General features: G+C 46.5%; 1 protein-coding gene and 1 pseudogene across 1 annotated transcript; both read right to left on the minus strand.

Moving 5' to 3' along the window:
* Positions 1 to 3098: 3098 nt before the first annotated feature.
* Positions 3099 to 8649, minus strand: LOC133398232 (calpain-1 catalytic subunit-like; annotated as a pseudogene).
* A 1474-nt stretch (positions 8650 to 10123) lies between these two features.
* On the minus strand, positions 10124 to 14880 carry LOC133398258 (zinc finger protein 248-like). Its single transcript, XM_061669893.1, has 2 exons — positions 14387 to 14880; positions 10124 to 12598 (listed from the first exon to the last, which is right to left on the minus strand). The coding sequence occupies exons 1-2, from the start codon at positions 14508 to 14510 to the stop codon at positions 11937 to 11939; spliced, it is 786 nt and encodes a 261-aa protein (XP_061525877.1). The 5' UTR covers positions 14511 to 14880; the 3' UTR covers positions 10124 to 11936.
* Between the last annotated feature and the right edge of the window lie 2065 nt (positions 14881 to 16945).

The following is a 16945-nucleotide window of genomic DNA, read 5'->3' on the forward strand; positions in this document are numbered from 1 at the left end:
TTCGAAATGAGCGTTAACCGGCGATTCAAACGTCAAATCATTTTTTGACTCAGGACATTGAAATATTTGAGGTTATAGTCATTAGAAATGGTTTGTATTGAACTACTTAATCTATTATCGATTCTCGTGTACTACGTTGCTGTCTTTAATTGTTCATGTATTAATTTGAAATTGTTGTTTAACCCAGTGTAGGTGACATGAAAGGCACCCAAAATCAAATGCATTGATTCAGACCAGTAGCAGAGTCAAAACAGAACAGCCAAAGTCAAGTCGACGTATCACTGTACCTACTGCGCGACCTGGTGGAACCACCGGGCATTACAGGACCAGGTCAAATGAACGCAGCAATGATTTTGACATGATTTGGGCGATTCTGTGCCATTCTTTGGCCGGCCGGATTGAAATGATCAATGTGGCCCGCGGGCCGTAGTTTCCCCACCCCTGACGTAGCTCGATCGACCCATTTTACCGCACTGCACAATTCTTTTGCGCATGTCATGGTATCAGTCCTCCGTCGTCGGCCAGGATCGGGAGACACCCCAAGTGTTATCATGTAAATGTTTTTCGCTATTGGCAACCAATGATAGTGGGTACTAACGCTTCGTTTTTATAAATGGAATATATTTAATATGCTTCCAAAAAGCTCTGTCAGTATATGTTGCTAAAAGCATTGAACAAGCAAATGATTGTAAGACTGTCTTGGCATGTCTGTGTAAAAGACATATGTCATGACCTGTGTTACGTCTCGTCTGGCTCCATCTGCTGGACATTTGTGGTACATCTGGCCAATCGTCATCATCATTTTTGGACCTGTATCGGATCGACAATTGAGGTGCCAACACTCGACAAATCAGCGATGAATATTAACTTAGTGACACGATAGCTAGCTAGCCTGGCTCATCACGGTGCCGTTAATTAACAGCAACCCTCGAAGTCTGAACTCCCATGCGTCAAAGGCCCCCAGATGTGCCACCGGGAAGAGGAAAATTTGCCGGGACACCCGCAGGCGTCGAGGGGAACTGCAAGTCGCACCGGAGGGACTCTCATTTGATGCTAACCAAGGATAAATGTCTGTTTTGATAGTTCACGAACTCTGCAGAAATATTCTAAATGTATGCCTTGATATCTGTGTCAGTGCTAACTGTACAAGTGCAAGTGCGAGGTTTTGAGAATTGTTTGTCTTGATTTGACTCCAAGCAGCATAAAAGCGATTTGAACCAGAAGCAGTTGATTTGCCAAAGCTAAAATATAAACAGTCAGTCCGAGATGCTTGACCTCTCAATAAAGAGAGTACCAAGTTGAGGTTCTTTTATATGAATATATGGTTTTTTAACCCATTTTATCAAATTTGTAGACAAGATTCAACTTCATGTGTGTGGTCTTCTCCAAGTCGTCAATCCCTCCTGCCCACGCCCCGCCTCTGGGGTATTTAAGTCTTTACTCCCGCCTTCTCGCTCTCTCGTTTTTTTTTCTTCTCCTCCTGTCTTGCTGGCATCTGGCCAGACCCGGGCTGGCTTCGGCCGCCCCTCCCCCCTGCCCTTTTTTTGTTTGAGCACACGGTAACCGCAGGCCTTGGGAATGGAGACCGGGCTTCCCAGCCTTTCCGTGGTCCACCGCTCGGCGATCAGAGCAGCTGGTGCAAAAGTACCAGGTACGCTTCCAGCCAAGCGTGATCGCTCTGGAATTGCCAGGGAACCACACAAAAAAGGCAGGAAGAGACACGGTCACCCCCCCCCTTATGAGGCATGACGACCAGCCATGTTTCGTCTTCTGCCTCTTTTGTTTCTTGTTTTGCTTTTCGAGGTTTTTTTTCCTTCGACCAAATCTGCCTCAATGCTCCCTGAGACGAGCCCCGAGAGAGACCACCACCCCCCAGCCTCGATCCTACGGTCGTGAGTAGACATGGCAAACTTTTGCCAGACGACAATATTAGTGCCTAATAAGTTTGGGGAAATTACTAGCTTCAGACAAAATCTCAACTTTGTCCTCTCTCTCTCTCCCGTCCACACTGGACGCAGCAAACGCTCACGTTCCCAACTTTAGTCCAACACACGATGTTCTATTTCCCTATTTTCCTTCTTTTTAATCATTATTAGTGTTATTTTCTTTCTTTAGTTAGACCCATTTTGTGTGTTTCCCTCTAGAACCCTTGTAGATGTCATTAAATATACTATAAAATTCCACTCTTGGTTGTATTTTGTGTGTGTTCTGAGTTTAAGTAAACCTCCGTCATCTAGAACTAAAACACTTCATCGTGTAGCAACCTTTAGATTACGAGATTGATAAAAAGGTTTCGCTTTTTCCTCAATTTTATCCACATAAAAAGGGATGTGATGCCCCTTTACTAGATAAAATTAGTTTGAGTTCAGCAATTAAACTTAAAATTAATTAATTAACTAATAAAAGGACCGCAGGCGTCGCTTCCGGCTTATTCTTTTCTCTTCAATTAATTAGATTTTTGCTAAACTCATACACGCAACAGCAGTGAGGCTTTTTGTAAAATAATTTCTCACTGTATATGTTTGTATTTACTTTAATCCTACGCTATAAAGCACGGTTCTTGCTTCTCGGTTCTGCTATATTGCAGAGTTTTATAACAGAGTGTTAAACTATTAGATGTTTTCCTAGAAACCTATTGCCTGCTCAGTTTGTGGTCAAAGATTCCCTGAAAAGCAAAGCTTAAAACGACACATTAGAACCAACACAGGTGAGAAACCTTTTGGCTGCTCAGTTTGCGGTCAAAGATTCTCTCATCAGGGAAACTTAAGAAAGCACAAAAGAACCCACACTGGTTATTAACTTTTTTCCTGCTCAATTTGTGGGCAAAGATTCTCTCGAAAGGGATTTTTGACAACGCACTCAAGAACACACACTGGAGAGAAGTCTTTTTCCGGATCAGTTTGTGGAACGAGGTTCTCCCATAAGTATCTGGCTAAGAGTAACAAGTGTGTTGGTGAGAATAGCAGTGATCAATGAAAGTTTCGCCTCTCATCTGAGCAGGCTTCTTCAGTTCATGCACCAAGGATGATTGTATTCTCGGCACCTTAAAGAAAGCCCGCAGCTGCAGGCGAACTAATACGAGCTTTGCAAAGACTGTGTCAGGGGAGCAAACTCCGAGGACTCCCCATTGCAGGCCCCGATACCAAATGCACGGCCCGCCGCTGCGCTCTCCTCACCTCGATCGGTAGCTCCGCCGCCACGTCGTCATCCAGCTCCCTGACACGCAAAGACTTCACGTGAGCGAGCGGCCACGTTTGCGACGGCGCGACAAAGCGTTACTCACTCGGAGTCGACGGGCTTCTCGGAGAAAACCCGCAGGATGAAGTCGGGCCTCCTTGTGCGGCTTAAAGGTGGACGGCACGATGACGTACTCGCCGGCCGGGAGACTCAGACGCGAGCTGACCTCCCTCGACTTGATGAAGCATTCGGAGCGAGCGCTAATAGCGTGCGTCTGGAAGAAGTTCTGCTTCAAGTGGACCCCCGTCTGCCCTTTAGCCTGAGAGGGAAGTCGGTTACCACCACCATTCTGCCTTGAAGGTAAAGAACCCGATTGGAAAGCTCATACCTCGTCGGGAACCTGCAAATAGAGGAATCGATGAGATGACAGAGCAGGAAGTACGCACGGGAGCTTTGCGGGCGAACACCAACCTCGTAGACGGCGAAGCCGATGGTCTCCATGTTTTTGCCTTCCCGCCGCTACTTCCTGTGGTCCTTCTGCATGAGCGACACGAGGAAGCTGCAATCCGAAGTGCCGGGCGCGTCGGGGTGCCGCAGCAGCAACTTGAACTGCGGATTCAGCCAAAAGGTCGCTGGATAGGGGAGGTCAAAAGTCAAGGTCACTTTTTGAACCCCCGCACTCCCCGAGCCTTTTCCTACCAGGATTGTTCCGGCAGCCTCCGGCCGTGCTGCCCCGTCTCCACTCGCCGGGATACAGCGACGAGCTCCACGTCGTCATCTGGCTGTTCTGGAGGGCGTCGGCTGTCAGGTTGCAGATTTTCAAACTGCTGAACTCACGCAGGAAGTCGCTGAAGGACAACCTGTGTGTCGCTGTCCCATTCTCGAGAACTGTACGGAAAAATGGAATGGAATGGAATCCACCAGCAGGGAAAACTTTGGAAGGTCTGCTTACATAATCCATCCATCCATCCATTTTCTACCGCTTATCCGAGGTCGGGTCGTGGGGGCAGTAGCTTTAGCAGGGACGCCCAGACTTCCCTCTCCTAAGCCACTTCATCCAGCTCTACTGGGGGGGATCCCGAGGCATTCCCAGGCCAGCCGAAAGACGTAGTCTCTCCAGCGTGTCCTGGGTCGGCCCTGGGGTCGACACCTGACTGGGGAGGCGTCCGGGAGGAATCCGAATCAGATCCCCCGAGCCAACTCATCTGGCTCCTCTCAATGCGGAGGAGCAGCGGCTCTACTCTGAGCCCCACCCGGATGACCGAGCTTCTCACCCTCTCTCTAAGGGAGAGCCCGGACACCCTGCGGAGGAAACTCATTTCGGCCGCTTGTATCCGGGACGGGATCTTGTTCTTTCGGTCACAACCCACAGCTCGTGACCATAGGTGAGGGTAGGAATGTAGATCGACCGGTAAATATAGAGCTTCGCCTTTCAGCTTAGCTCCGTCTATACCACAATGGACCAATAAAAAGTCTGCATCACTGCGGACGTTGCACCCATCCGCCTGTCGATCTCCGGTTCCAGTCTTCCCTCACTCGTGAACAAGACCACAAGATACTTGAACTCGTCCACTTGGGGCAAGATCTCATCCCCGACTCGGAGAGGGCACGCCACCCTTTTCCGACTGAGGACCATGGTCTCAGATTTGGAGATGCTGATTCTCATCCCAGCCGCTTCACACTCGGCTGCAAACTGCTCCAGTGAGAGTTGGAGGTCACGGCTTGATGAAGCCAACAGAACCACATCATCCCCCAGAACATGAGCAAAGTTCTGTCGGTGGTGGGAGTTGAAACTCCTTCTGACAGGGGATTCTGCCAGACGTTCCCAGCAGACCCTCACTATACGTTTGGGCCTGCCACGTCGGACCAGCATCTTCCCACACCATCGGCGCCAACTCACCACCAGGTGGTGATCGGTTGACAGCTCCGCCCCTCTCTTCACCCGAGTGTCCAAGACATACGGCCGCAAGTCCGATGACACGACCACAAAGTCGATCATCGAACTGCGACCTAGGGTGTCCTGGTGGCAAGTGCACGTGTGGACACCCTTATCCTTGAACATGGTGTTCGTTATGGACAATCCGTGATGAGCACAGATGCTCCCAATCACGACCTTCCAGGTCTCACTGTCATTCCCCACGTGAGCATTGAAGTCCCACCCCATTGAGTCCAACCCCTCTCAAGAGGACTGGTAGCAGAGCCCAAGCTGTGTGTAGAGGCGAGTCCGACTATATCTAGTCGGAACTTCTCGACCTCACACACCAGCTCGGGCTCCTTCCCTGCCAGAGATGTGACATTCCACGTCCCGAGAGCCAGCTTCTGTAGCCGGAGATCAGATCGCCAAGGACCCTGATGGCCCCTCCCACAGGTGGTGAGCCCATGGGAAGGGATACATCATCATATTACGTAATACAGAGCCCTTGAACTCCCCCATTCCCAGACTCTCAGTTGAGTGTGAGGCTTTGCATGTTTACACGTGGCATCACGTTTTCCAACACGATAGGTGTGTGTGTCTCACTTGTCGCTCCAAGCGCCGGTCCACTCTACCTGCCCCCACGGGTTTCTGATGCGGACCAGCTTGGTCAGGTTTCCACAGAAGACCACCTAAGGGACACGGTGGATCATGGTCAGATCGGACATGGAGACACACCGCCACTGTGACGCTCTCTCACCTCATCCAAGCCCGTGACGGAGTAGGCCAGCTTCTTGAAGTTGACCGCCTCCCTGTCTTCGGAGTTGGTGGCCTGACGTAAAAAACAACAGAGGTGGGAGGAGGTCACATATGTGCAAGTCAGAAGTCTAAACCTTCAAGTCTCAGGCAAGTCACTGTGGCAAAAAGCTAGTAAGCTAGTAAACTTGAGTCCCCACTAAATTTCAAGCAAGTCAAGCCATTACAGTGAATCCCCGGTATTCGTGGACTGAAGGTACAAATTATCGATGGCGCGGCCCATGAGGCCGAAGAGGTCGGAGGGCGCCTTGCTCAACTCGAACATTTCCGTCACGCCGCCCGTGAAGTCCTCGAAGGCTTCGGACGCGCTTCCCCCCGACAGCGCCTCGTAGCAGCCGTTCAACCTGAGGCGGGCGGAGTCCACACGTGACTTTAGCGGAGCCCGACTCCGACCCGGACGGCGACTCGGCGCTCCTCTTACTTGGCGTAGGCCTTCTCCATCAGCGCGCTCCAGAACTCGCAGCTTGCCCTTCTTCACGGGCAGACGGTCGTCGATCACCACCTCCACCCACTCGCCGAACTGCCAGAACTGTGAACACAGGATGCCGTGCGAGGCGCTCGTCACCATGGCAACGCAAGATAAACAGCATCCCCTGTCCTGCCTTCGCCCCCTGCTGGTCTGCTTCTTCATCTTTGCTTTTAGGCTTGACCCGATTCTACAGCTTCTACTCTGGTGATGCCACAAGATGACAGAAGATGGCGCCAAAGCGAGACTTTAATATTAGGGATTGGGCCAGAGCACAAAAATAACGAACAAATCTGCGAATAACAAGTATGTGTGGGAACACTGTACTCTTCTCTTCCCTAGCTTAGCTTTGGGAAATGAAAAGCTCTGTTCCGACAGCGACGGTGTCAATCGGTCATCCCTGCATCAGTCACTTTACTTGCGAATCACTTGACGCGCAGCACTTCTCGCTACCGATGATGGACAATGATTGAAATACATGCACTTAATCAGGTGGTGGTAAACTTATGCTTGGCATTTAGGGGTACACATGATAGTTTTAATGAATTGGCATGAGTGTACTTGGGAATAGTCTTCCGATGTTGGGGTTCCAGACGCAAAAACCACACAGGAATCACCTGGAAGTGGAAGATTCCCGCGTATCCCCGCTCAAAGCTCTGTCCGTGCGGGACCACTCGGTGCAGGAGGGTGTCGTTTAAGGTCGGCGAGGCGATGGCCGCCAGCAGCCAGCAGTCCCCTGCACACGCGTACAATGTCACAAGACTGGAAAAGCCTTTGCGCATTTACTGTACGTGATATCCAACTCAAGATCCATGTACTTGTCCTCACTAGTAAGAAAATTCTGCACACTCATAGAACGACTCGGACACACTCGTACAACCCCAATTCCAATGAAGTTGGGGCATTGTGTTAAAGATAAATAAAAACAGAATACAAAGATTTGCAAATCATCTTCAACTTATATTTAATTGAATACACTACAAAGACAAGATATTTAATGTTCAAACTGATCAACTTGATTGTTTTGAGCAAATAATCATGAACTTGGAATTTTCTGGCTGCGACACGTTCCCAAAAAGCTGGGACAGGTTCGTGCTGACCACTGTGTTACATCACCTTTTCTTTGAACAACATTCAATAAACGTTTGGGAACTGAGGACACTAATGGTTGAAGCTTTGTAGGTGGAATTCAACTGTTCAACAGTCCGGGGTCTCCGTTGTCGTATTTTATTTTCATCACTGTTGCTAACTCACATATAGGTAGACATAAGTGAAGAAAATCAAAGGGAAGGATTATAAAAACAAATCAATTGAATGTCTATTTTTAGATGCACACGTACAGTTAATGATGAGAAAAAGGGATTTTGCTGATACCTGATTGTCTCATTCCATTATGTCACTCCGGGGTTTAGCCGCAGAGACGTTCACGCTAACTAAATTGTGACATGCAGGGTCCTGTACAATAAGAAATATATTGCCACGGTAGCATGCACGTCGAGGGGTGATGGCTGGAGAATTGTGTGTGTGTGTGTGTGTGTATATCTTAAAAACTGCATTACATTTGTCAAAAAATAAACGCATACCCGCTGATCCACAAACGCACCTTCAAAAATCGACAAACACAAATGAACATTGATAAATCATATGTAAATATTCATCATCATCATATCAACTCATGTTAAATGCACACACAACATATAAGAAACGTGTGTAAATCATGGATATATTTGTGGAAATCATTTTGAGACAAATCTCTACCCATAGTTAATCATGGCAGATGAAAAAATAACAAGGACTGTTTCCACCCAGTTTCGAACCAGGGACCTTTCACAAACACACACAAATGATACAGGTAGTGAATTTTTATAGAAGATTTCATGAGCTCTACCAGGGGGTCTACAAGTAAACAAGGCAGGAAAAAGCAAACGAAGGACAAACATTGGCTGAGCTTGTGATGTGAGGGTGGAATGAGCGTGTATTGACAATGCATATAGCTGGGGGTTCCTGTTCTTGTTCATCCAAGCACAAATATGCACTAATCTGTACTTTCAGTAGACCACAAGCTGGAATTACTTTGCATGGAACAGAATTTACGCAGGCTGGTCGATTTCCCGGATGTTTGGCCGGTCTGGTCTGCACGGGGAACAGGTGGATTTGGCGGAAAAGGAAGGGGGGAAAAAAGGAGAGCGGGATTAAAAATTTACCCAGGCAGGGCGGCCGGAGCCCGTATGTCGCTATTCGCAAGACGTTCGGAGCGGACGTGCGCTGCCCGCTTCATTCCCGACGGAGTTTGCCCGGGCACCCGAAAGGGGAGCTCGGAGCGCTGGCAGGATGCCCTGCGGCGGGGAGGGGTCCGATGGTTCCTCGCCACCTCACTGGTGCGAGGTGGGGCTTCCTGGCTAAGCCAGTCTTCGGCAAGTTGGTCGAACGCGAGCCAGCAAACAGCGGGTTCCTCACCTTCTTGGTGATCAAGCCAGGCGTCCCCCCCCAAAAAAGTCTTTGTTGATGAGACACTTCAGGCTGGCTGGGGGTGAAAGTTAATTGACTGAGCGTCCGAGTGAGAAACCAGTGTCCGTATCGCAGCTTTGATGAGCTACTTGGGACTGGCTGGTAATTCATTTAGCGTCCGTGTGCGAAGTTAAATGTAGCATCCCCGTGGCCGTCTGTCTCGGCGGGGGAGCGGCGACAGCGATGTAGCTCAGTCCGGGGTTTGGGGGTCAGTGCCTTTGGGCGAGAGCATGTCCATGACATTGGTGTCCATTACTTTACATTTTGGCAACACACGACAACGACATGGAACGAGCTCGAGACGGTCACTCAATATAAAATTGCAGCTTGCGGTCACTTGCGGTGATCTTCTAAACTGCAAACTCCTTTCAGCTGGGAAGCAAAATGTAATTTGTTTACGTGAAGGCTACCAAGTTCTTCTTAAACCTGTTGGTTTCCAACTTTCAGTTCTGCTATTTTTCAATGCAAAGATCATGGCAGTTAATGTCGGCATTGTTTTCTTTCGTAAAAATTCAAGGACAGTATCAGAACGTTTCCTTGAAACACTTTGAAAATGTCAAACATGAACTTAAATAATGACCTGGTACTGGGGGAATGTTCACACAGTTTGACATGTCAAGAGGTGCTGAAGCTGCATCGGCTCTCTTCTTCTGGGTCCCCCTCTGCTCTTGTCTTCGGTTTTCTGTTTAGCATTGTAATGACATTGACCCAGTTGCCAAAACCTCCCGAACAACTTAAGCTGCATTCTTACCTTTGCAATTAAACGTTTACATTTTCAATGAAAGCTTCTCGACCCCTGCGATTCTCACCAGCACACTTGTGTTTCTTAGGACAGAATCTTTGACCACAAACTGAGCAAGCAAAAGTTTTCTCTCCAATTGTGTCTTGCAATGCGTCGTTTGCTCTTACAAACAAACGTTTTCCCACACTGAGAACATTTCCATCGTTTGTTGTCAGTGTGACATGTCAGATCTTCATCAGTGTTAGGAGAGTGTGACGTCATGTCGCCACGATCTGATAGTGGAGCTAAGAGGCCGTCTGCTTGTGATCTTCCGCAATGCCCGCTTTGCAGTTTTTTCACTTCCGCCTCATCTCTTGGGCCAGTTTTTGCTTGAAGTTGCGAGCATTTTGTTTTTGGAGGGTTTCCAAGAGATAAAAACATTTCAATACTTTTTAATGGGGAAAATGGATTTTGTGTAAAAGTAAATGGAGTCACCCTCACTGTTTTAAGCAGTGTACTTTATTCAGGATCACATATACACGTTACAGTTTAGCACCAAGTCAAAGTTTCTTTCCAGTCTATTTCAATCAATCATTCACTGATTTGATATTGACATCACTAAAACATTGGACAAAATGCATGCATGCTCAAGAAAATGAAACTGGCACTCATTTCCAATAATATCAATACATTTTGGAGCAATTGGTAAATAACTAATTCCCTTTCGAACGCCCCTTTCTCATCAACAAAATTGAAAATTGAAAAGCACTGGCATCGCTGGTGTGGGAAAAGGAATGTATCATACTATGAAGTGGCAGTCATTGGTCATATTTGTATATCGCAGCTGTCAGGTGGAATGCTTCAAAAAGAAAAAAAAGAAAAAACGCAAACTTATGGATTGGGATGGATGAGGACGCCATCATTAAAATGACGCAAACACGCCGGGCGAGCACCACATCCTTGCAAGCCTCATGCATGAACCCAAGAAACGTGGCTTCATGTCCCACAACTGTCAACAATCATCGCCAAAATATATGCAGACATTTCTACTCATGACAGCTTCAAACTATCATAAATAATAATATTTCATGATCAGCCCAATATTTGAGCTTTTATGGATCAGATAATATCAAATGAGATCAGCCGCAGTTTCGGGACAGGAGACCTTCGTTACGGGTCGTCCGACATCATGACAGTCCACATCTGTCACACAATGCCATCTGCAGAAACTCATTTGTGATCTATACATATATTGGATCGATACATACATACATACAGTGGGTACGCAAAGTATTCGGACCCCCTGAAAATTTTCATGATGTGTTATATTGCAGCCATTTGCTCAAATCACTTAATTTTTCTCCTCATTAATGTACACACAGCACCCCACAGTGACAGAAAAACACAGAATTGTTGACATTTTTGCAGATTTTTAACAAAAGAAAAACTGAAATATCACACAGCCGTAAGTATTCCGACCCTTTGCTGTGACACTCCTATATTTAACTCGGGTGGTGTCCATTTCTTCTGATCATCCTTCAAATGGTTCTTCACCTTCATTGGAGTCCAGCTGTGTTTGATTATGCTGATCGGACTTGATCAGGAAATCCAGGTAGTGACAAACTTCTTGCATCCTTCCCAAAAAGACTCATGGCTGTGTGAGCTCAAAAGGGCGCTTCGACTAAATACTGAGCAAAGAGTCGGAATACTTGTGGCTGTGTGATATTTCAGTTCTTCTTTTGAAATAAATCTGCAAACATTTCAACAATTCCGCTTTTTTCTGCCAATATGGGGTGCTGTGTGTCCATTAAGGAGGAGAAAACAATGAACCTCAATGACTGCAATATAACTGAAACATTGAAGGGGGTCTGAACACTTTCAGTACCCACTGTATGTATTGAATCGGCCTCGTGCCAGAGATTTCCAACGCGACTGAAAATCTAATATTTTATCAGTAAATGATTCCACCGATGACCACTGGGCGGCTGCTGCCGTGCAAGGCGCTGCCAGGCTCACTGGGAGCGAATTAGGGTTCGGTGTCTTGCCCAAGGACACTTCCACATACGGACAGTCGGAGCCGGGGTTCGAACCGGCGACCTTTCGGTCACTGGACGACCCGCTCTACTGATCCACACCCGCCCTCTTTCCCACCACCTTTAACGAGTCCCTTTTAAGTATTTTGGCAACAGTGTTCATTCTCAACACTCACGCGGCTTTTAGAAACTATATGGACAAGAAGAAGATACATGCAATAAAAGCTGGTACACAGAATACAAGCATGTAGATTTCTGTCAGTCACATAGTCATTACTTTTATATTAAACATTTACATTTGCATTAAAGGCTTTCTTGATCACTGCTTGTCTCACCAGGACACTTGTGTGTCTTAACCAGAGCCTTATAAGAGAACCTTTGACCACAACCTGAGCAGGAAAAAGGTTTCTCACCAGTGTGGGTTCTTGTGTGTCGATTTAAGTTTTCCTTTAAGGAGAATCTTTGACCACAAACTGAGCATCCAAAAGGTTTCTCACCAGTGTGCGTTCTTGTGTGACTTTTTAAGGTTCCCTTTCGGGAGAATCTTTGCCCACAAACTGAGCATGCAAATGGCTTCTCTCCAGTGTGTATTTTCATGTGTCGTTTGAAATTCCTCTGAGAAGCAAAGGTTTTCCCACATTTCGAACATTTCCAGCATTTGCTGGAAGTGTGACATGTCATATCACCTTCCAACTGTTCATCAACATCATCATCATCATCATCACCGTCTGTTTGTGATCCTCCACAGTGGTCTCCATCACTTGAGCTGTTGCCGTTTGGTGGCTCCGCCCCTCGTCTCTCCTGAATTCGACCTTCATCTTCACTCTTCAAAGGGACACCAGTGGATGGAACCTTGATTATGTCCTCCTGCTCGTCCTCTTTAATGTGAAGGAACTCTTCCTCCTCCTCTTTGATGTGAGGGGACACTGACTCCTGCCGCTCTGGATGAAGATTTTCACTGACGTCTGCAAGACAAACACAAATGGGTCAAATCTAATTTGTTTCCAATATTGACAACCACCTTGGTCCTCGATCCTGTTTACACATTAGCGCCTTCAACCAGAGAGCCTCATGGGACTAATGGGGTGACGCAAAATAGTAGAACAGCGGAACGCAGCAAAGTTGGGCGACACATCACATCATTCCACATCATCCATAGAAGTTGAAAAAAGTAATGCTATTTGTGACAAAGTAAAGAAGAGAAATCACAGGTTTCAAATTTAAAGAGTAGTAAATTGTTGACAGTTTAAAAAAAAAAAAAAAAAAAAAAAGTATAGACACTGTTGGATTTATCTCACCAAACATTATAATGAATAAACACAAAAGGAATGAAGACGTTGGTCATTTTACTCATGAGGAGGGCGCATGGGAGATTGTTCAGGTTAAAGCCTCTCAACACGCTCCAAACAATCTCCCCCGTCGCTCCTGCATTGATTTGAAAATAGGAGGGTTCTACAAGACATAATATTCTAAGCATTAAGACACAACACAAAACATAGGACCAGACGACACCCGTCCCGTCCCCGACCACATCCGATCACGTCCTTGGTCAAGGCGCCCTTCCATCAAATGTTGCTGAGTCATCTTCTTGAAGGCGAGACATCTTTCTATCGAAATATTGTCCATAATACTAATGCAAGCTAGTAATGCAAAATACTAATGCAAGCTACTAATGAAAAATACTAATGCAAGCTAAACAAATAAATGATAACTTCTACAATATATCTAACATTTCCCTCCTGTTTATCATGTATTTGCACAAATTCTCATATCATCTTACAGACACTTCATTTCGATTTTTTAACTGTAGAATCATTTTTATGAAACAAATACATTTATACTCAGAGTAAATTTGTCATACATGAATGTTGTAGTTTAAACATCGTAATCATCTGGATCAGGAAACAAATCAGTTAAATAAAATCATCATTATCTTTATTATCAAACAGTAATGGATACATCAGCTCCATACGGTTCTCCATGGGGGTTCTGGCTGTGGTGATTAATTTACTGATTAAAGCTCGAATGCATGGGATACAACAACATCCACACAATGTCAGAATGGCTGCAAAAACAGCAATTGATATCAATATTGGTCAAATTAGGGTTTTGTATTTACCAAAAACGTCCATCCAGCTGTCCCACAAGGAGTGTTGATTGAGGGTCCGTAGACCATCGATGGCTCTGGTCCGGCTGCCATCTGAAGCAGTATTGGTTGTTCTCCAAACATACCGCAAACACCTCCCTCTCTTGCGAGGAGCGTGTCGACGGCTATGCGCTTTTGGAACGTCCTTGAAGAGGTAGCTTTGAGCTGCTCATGCACAGCTTCCAACCCACTCTGAGTCTAAAAATGTACTTAAGTACAGTAATAAAACTGCGATTTACCGTACTTGGTTACTTCCCACCATGGAAGACTGATTTGACTTGGCATGAACAAATGTTGACTCAACTTGCCTACAAGACACAAAAAGGGCAAAAATCTTGCTGGCAATTTTCCAAACAAGTCGTGTAGGTTGTGTAACACTGTTACACTTTGATCACGCAACAATGGCCACGAGCCTTTCAGATCTTCTGAAATTTGGCCTACAACCCTCAATCCACATCATCATGAGGGGCTGCCATCAGACTACACGCTATTGGATAGTATTTAAAAAAAAAATTGTAACGTCAGACAGTGCTCATCAGAAAAACCCGGGAATAATATTAAAATGAGAATGTGTTTCATAAAACCAGTGAGAGAGAAGTGAACCCACCTGCTCTGCGTAGCACAATTCGAGGCTGCAGATTGAACGCAGCGTCCAGCAGTTGACGTTGTGGCTCCTTCTCCTCTTTTGGGCCCCAAAGTTCCTCCTCGTACTCTGCTGTCCTTGCACACATTTTCACACGACGATCGCAACACTTTGGAGGGATGAGAAAAGCAAGTGCAAGTCAGATGACATCGAGATGACGATTTGGACACTGTGGGTTAAACACTACGTGAGTTAAAATGGCAAAGCACCAAAGTCAACAAGAGGAAACAGGAGAACGGAATGATTGGAAGAAATATGAGACAGAAAGAAAATAGACATAGGGAGAGAAAATTGGTGTTTAAACATTGTTGAGATTCTTCAAATGGATTCACAAAATAGGTGTTACAGGATGTGATTTCCTCCACCTTCCTCCACCCGTTCCAACCTGCTTGGACCCGTTTCTTCACTTCCTGACCACACTCCCCATTGCTCTGGACGGTTGACCCCGAGTATTTCAAGTCCTCCGCCCTTGCTATCTCTTCTTCTCCCTGCAGCCTCACTCTCCCCCCACCACCCCTCTCATTCATGCACATATATTCTGTCTTACTTCGGCTAATCTTCATTCCTCTCCTTTCCAGTACATGCCTCCATCTTTCTAACTGTTCCTCCAGCTGCTCCCTGCTTTCACCGCAGATCACAATGTCATCTGCAAACATCATGGTCCACGGGGATTCCAGTCTAACCTCATCTGTCAGCCTATCCATCACTACTGCAAAAAGGAAGGGGCTCAGGGCCGATCCCTGATGCAGTCCCACCTCCACCTTAAATTCCTCTGTCACACTTACAGCACACCTCACCGCTGTTCTGCTGCCCTCGTACATGTCCTGTATTATTCTAACATACTTCTCTGCCACTCCAGACTTCCGCATGCAGTACCACAGTTCCTCTCTGGGTACTCTGTCATAGGCTTTCTCTAGATCCACAAAGACACAATGTAGCTCCTTCTGACCTTCTCCGTACATTTCCATCCACATCCTCAAGGCAAATAATGCATCCGTGGTACTCTTTCTAGGCATGAAACCATACTGTTGCTCGCAAATCCTCACTTCTGTCCTGAGTCTCGCCTCCGCTACTCTTTCCCATGACTTCATTGTGCGGCTCATCCACTTTATTCCTCTATAGTTGCCACAGCTCTGCACACCACCTTCGTTCTTAAAAATGGGCACAAGTACACTTTTCCTCCATTCTTCCGGCATCTTCTCACACGCTAGAATTCTGTTGAACAAGCTGGTCAAAAACTCCACCGCCACCTCTCCGAGATGCTTCCATACCTCCACAGGAATGTCATCCGGACCAACAGCCTTTCTATTTTTCATCCTCTTTAATGCCTTTCTAACTTCTCCCTTACTAATCATTGCCACTTCCTGGTCCACCGCACTTGCCTCTTCTACTCTTCCTTCTCTCTCATTTTCCTCATTCATCAACTCCTCAAAGTATTCTTTCCATCTAGCAAGCACACTGCTGGCACCAGTCAACACATTTCCATCTCTATCCTTAATCACCCTAACCTGCTGCACCTCCTTCCCATCTCTATCCCTCTGTCTGGCCAGCCTGTATAGATCCTTTTCTCCTTCTTTAGTGTCCAACCTGCCATACATGTCATCATATGCCTCTTGTTTTGCCTTTGCCACCTCTACCTTTGCCCTGTGTCGCATCTCAATGTATTCCTTTGGCCTCTCCTCGGTCCTCTCAGTGTCCCACTTCTTCTTAGCTAACCTTTTTCCTTGTATGATTTCCTGTACTGTGAGGTTCCACCACCAAGTCGCCTTCTCTCCTTTCCTGCCAGAAGATACACCAAGTACTCTCCTGCCTGCTTCTCTGATCACCTTAATCGTCCTCCCCACCACCAGCGTCATCTTCCACACCACCATCCTATGCTGTCTCGCCACACTCTCCCCTACCACGACCTTACAGTCAGTAACCTCCTTCGGATGACGTCGTCTGCGCAAGATGTAATCTACCTGCGTGCTTCTACCTCCGCTCTTGTAGGTCACCCTATGTTCGTGCCTCTTCTGGAAAAAAGTGTTCACTCCAGCCATTTGCATCCTTTTTGCAAAGTCTACCACCATCTGTCCCTCGAGGTTCCTTACCTGGATGCTGAACTTACCCATCGCTTCTTCATCGCCCCCGTTTCCTTCACCAACATGTCCATTACAATCTGCACCAATCACGACTCTCTCTGTCTGGGATGCTCAGAACTACTTTGTCTAGCTCCTTCCAGAATTTCTCTTTCACCTCTAGGTCATAGCCACTAATCCCATTATACATAACACCCTCAATTTCAAATTTCAGCCTCATCACTCGATCTGATACTCTTTTCACCTTCAAGACATTCTTAGCCAACTCTTCTTTTAAAATAACCCCGACTCCATTTCTCTTCCCAGCTACACCATGGTCAAATCATTTCAACCCTGCCCCTAAACTTCTAGCCTGACTGCCTTTCCACCTGCTCTCCTGGACACACAATATATCAACCTTTCTCCTCATCATCATGTCAACCAACTCCCGAGATTTTCCCGTCAT

The sequence above is a fragment of the Phycodurus eques genome, unplaced genomic scaffold (assembly GCF_024500275.1).
Source record: "Phycodurus eques isolate BA_2022a unplaced genomic scaffold, UOR_Pequ_1.1 contig_27, whole genome shotgun sequence".
Lineage (NCBI taxonomy): Eukaryota > Metazoa > Chordata > Actinopteri > Syngnathiformes > Syngnathidae > Phycodurus > Phycodurus eques.

Excerpts from the sequence above, each read along its gene's own strand:
- LOC133398258 (XM_061669893.1), bottom strand. The coding sequence starts at position 14,510 with ATGTGTGCAAGGACAGCAGAGTACGAGGAGGAACTTTGGGGCCCAAAA. Across the intron at positions 12,599-14,386 it reads AATTGTGCTACGCAGAGCAG|ACGTCAGTGAAAATCTTCAT; the intron begins GTGGGTTCACTT and ends TTTGTCTTGCAG.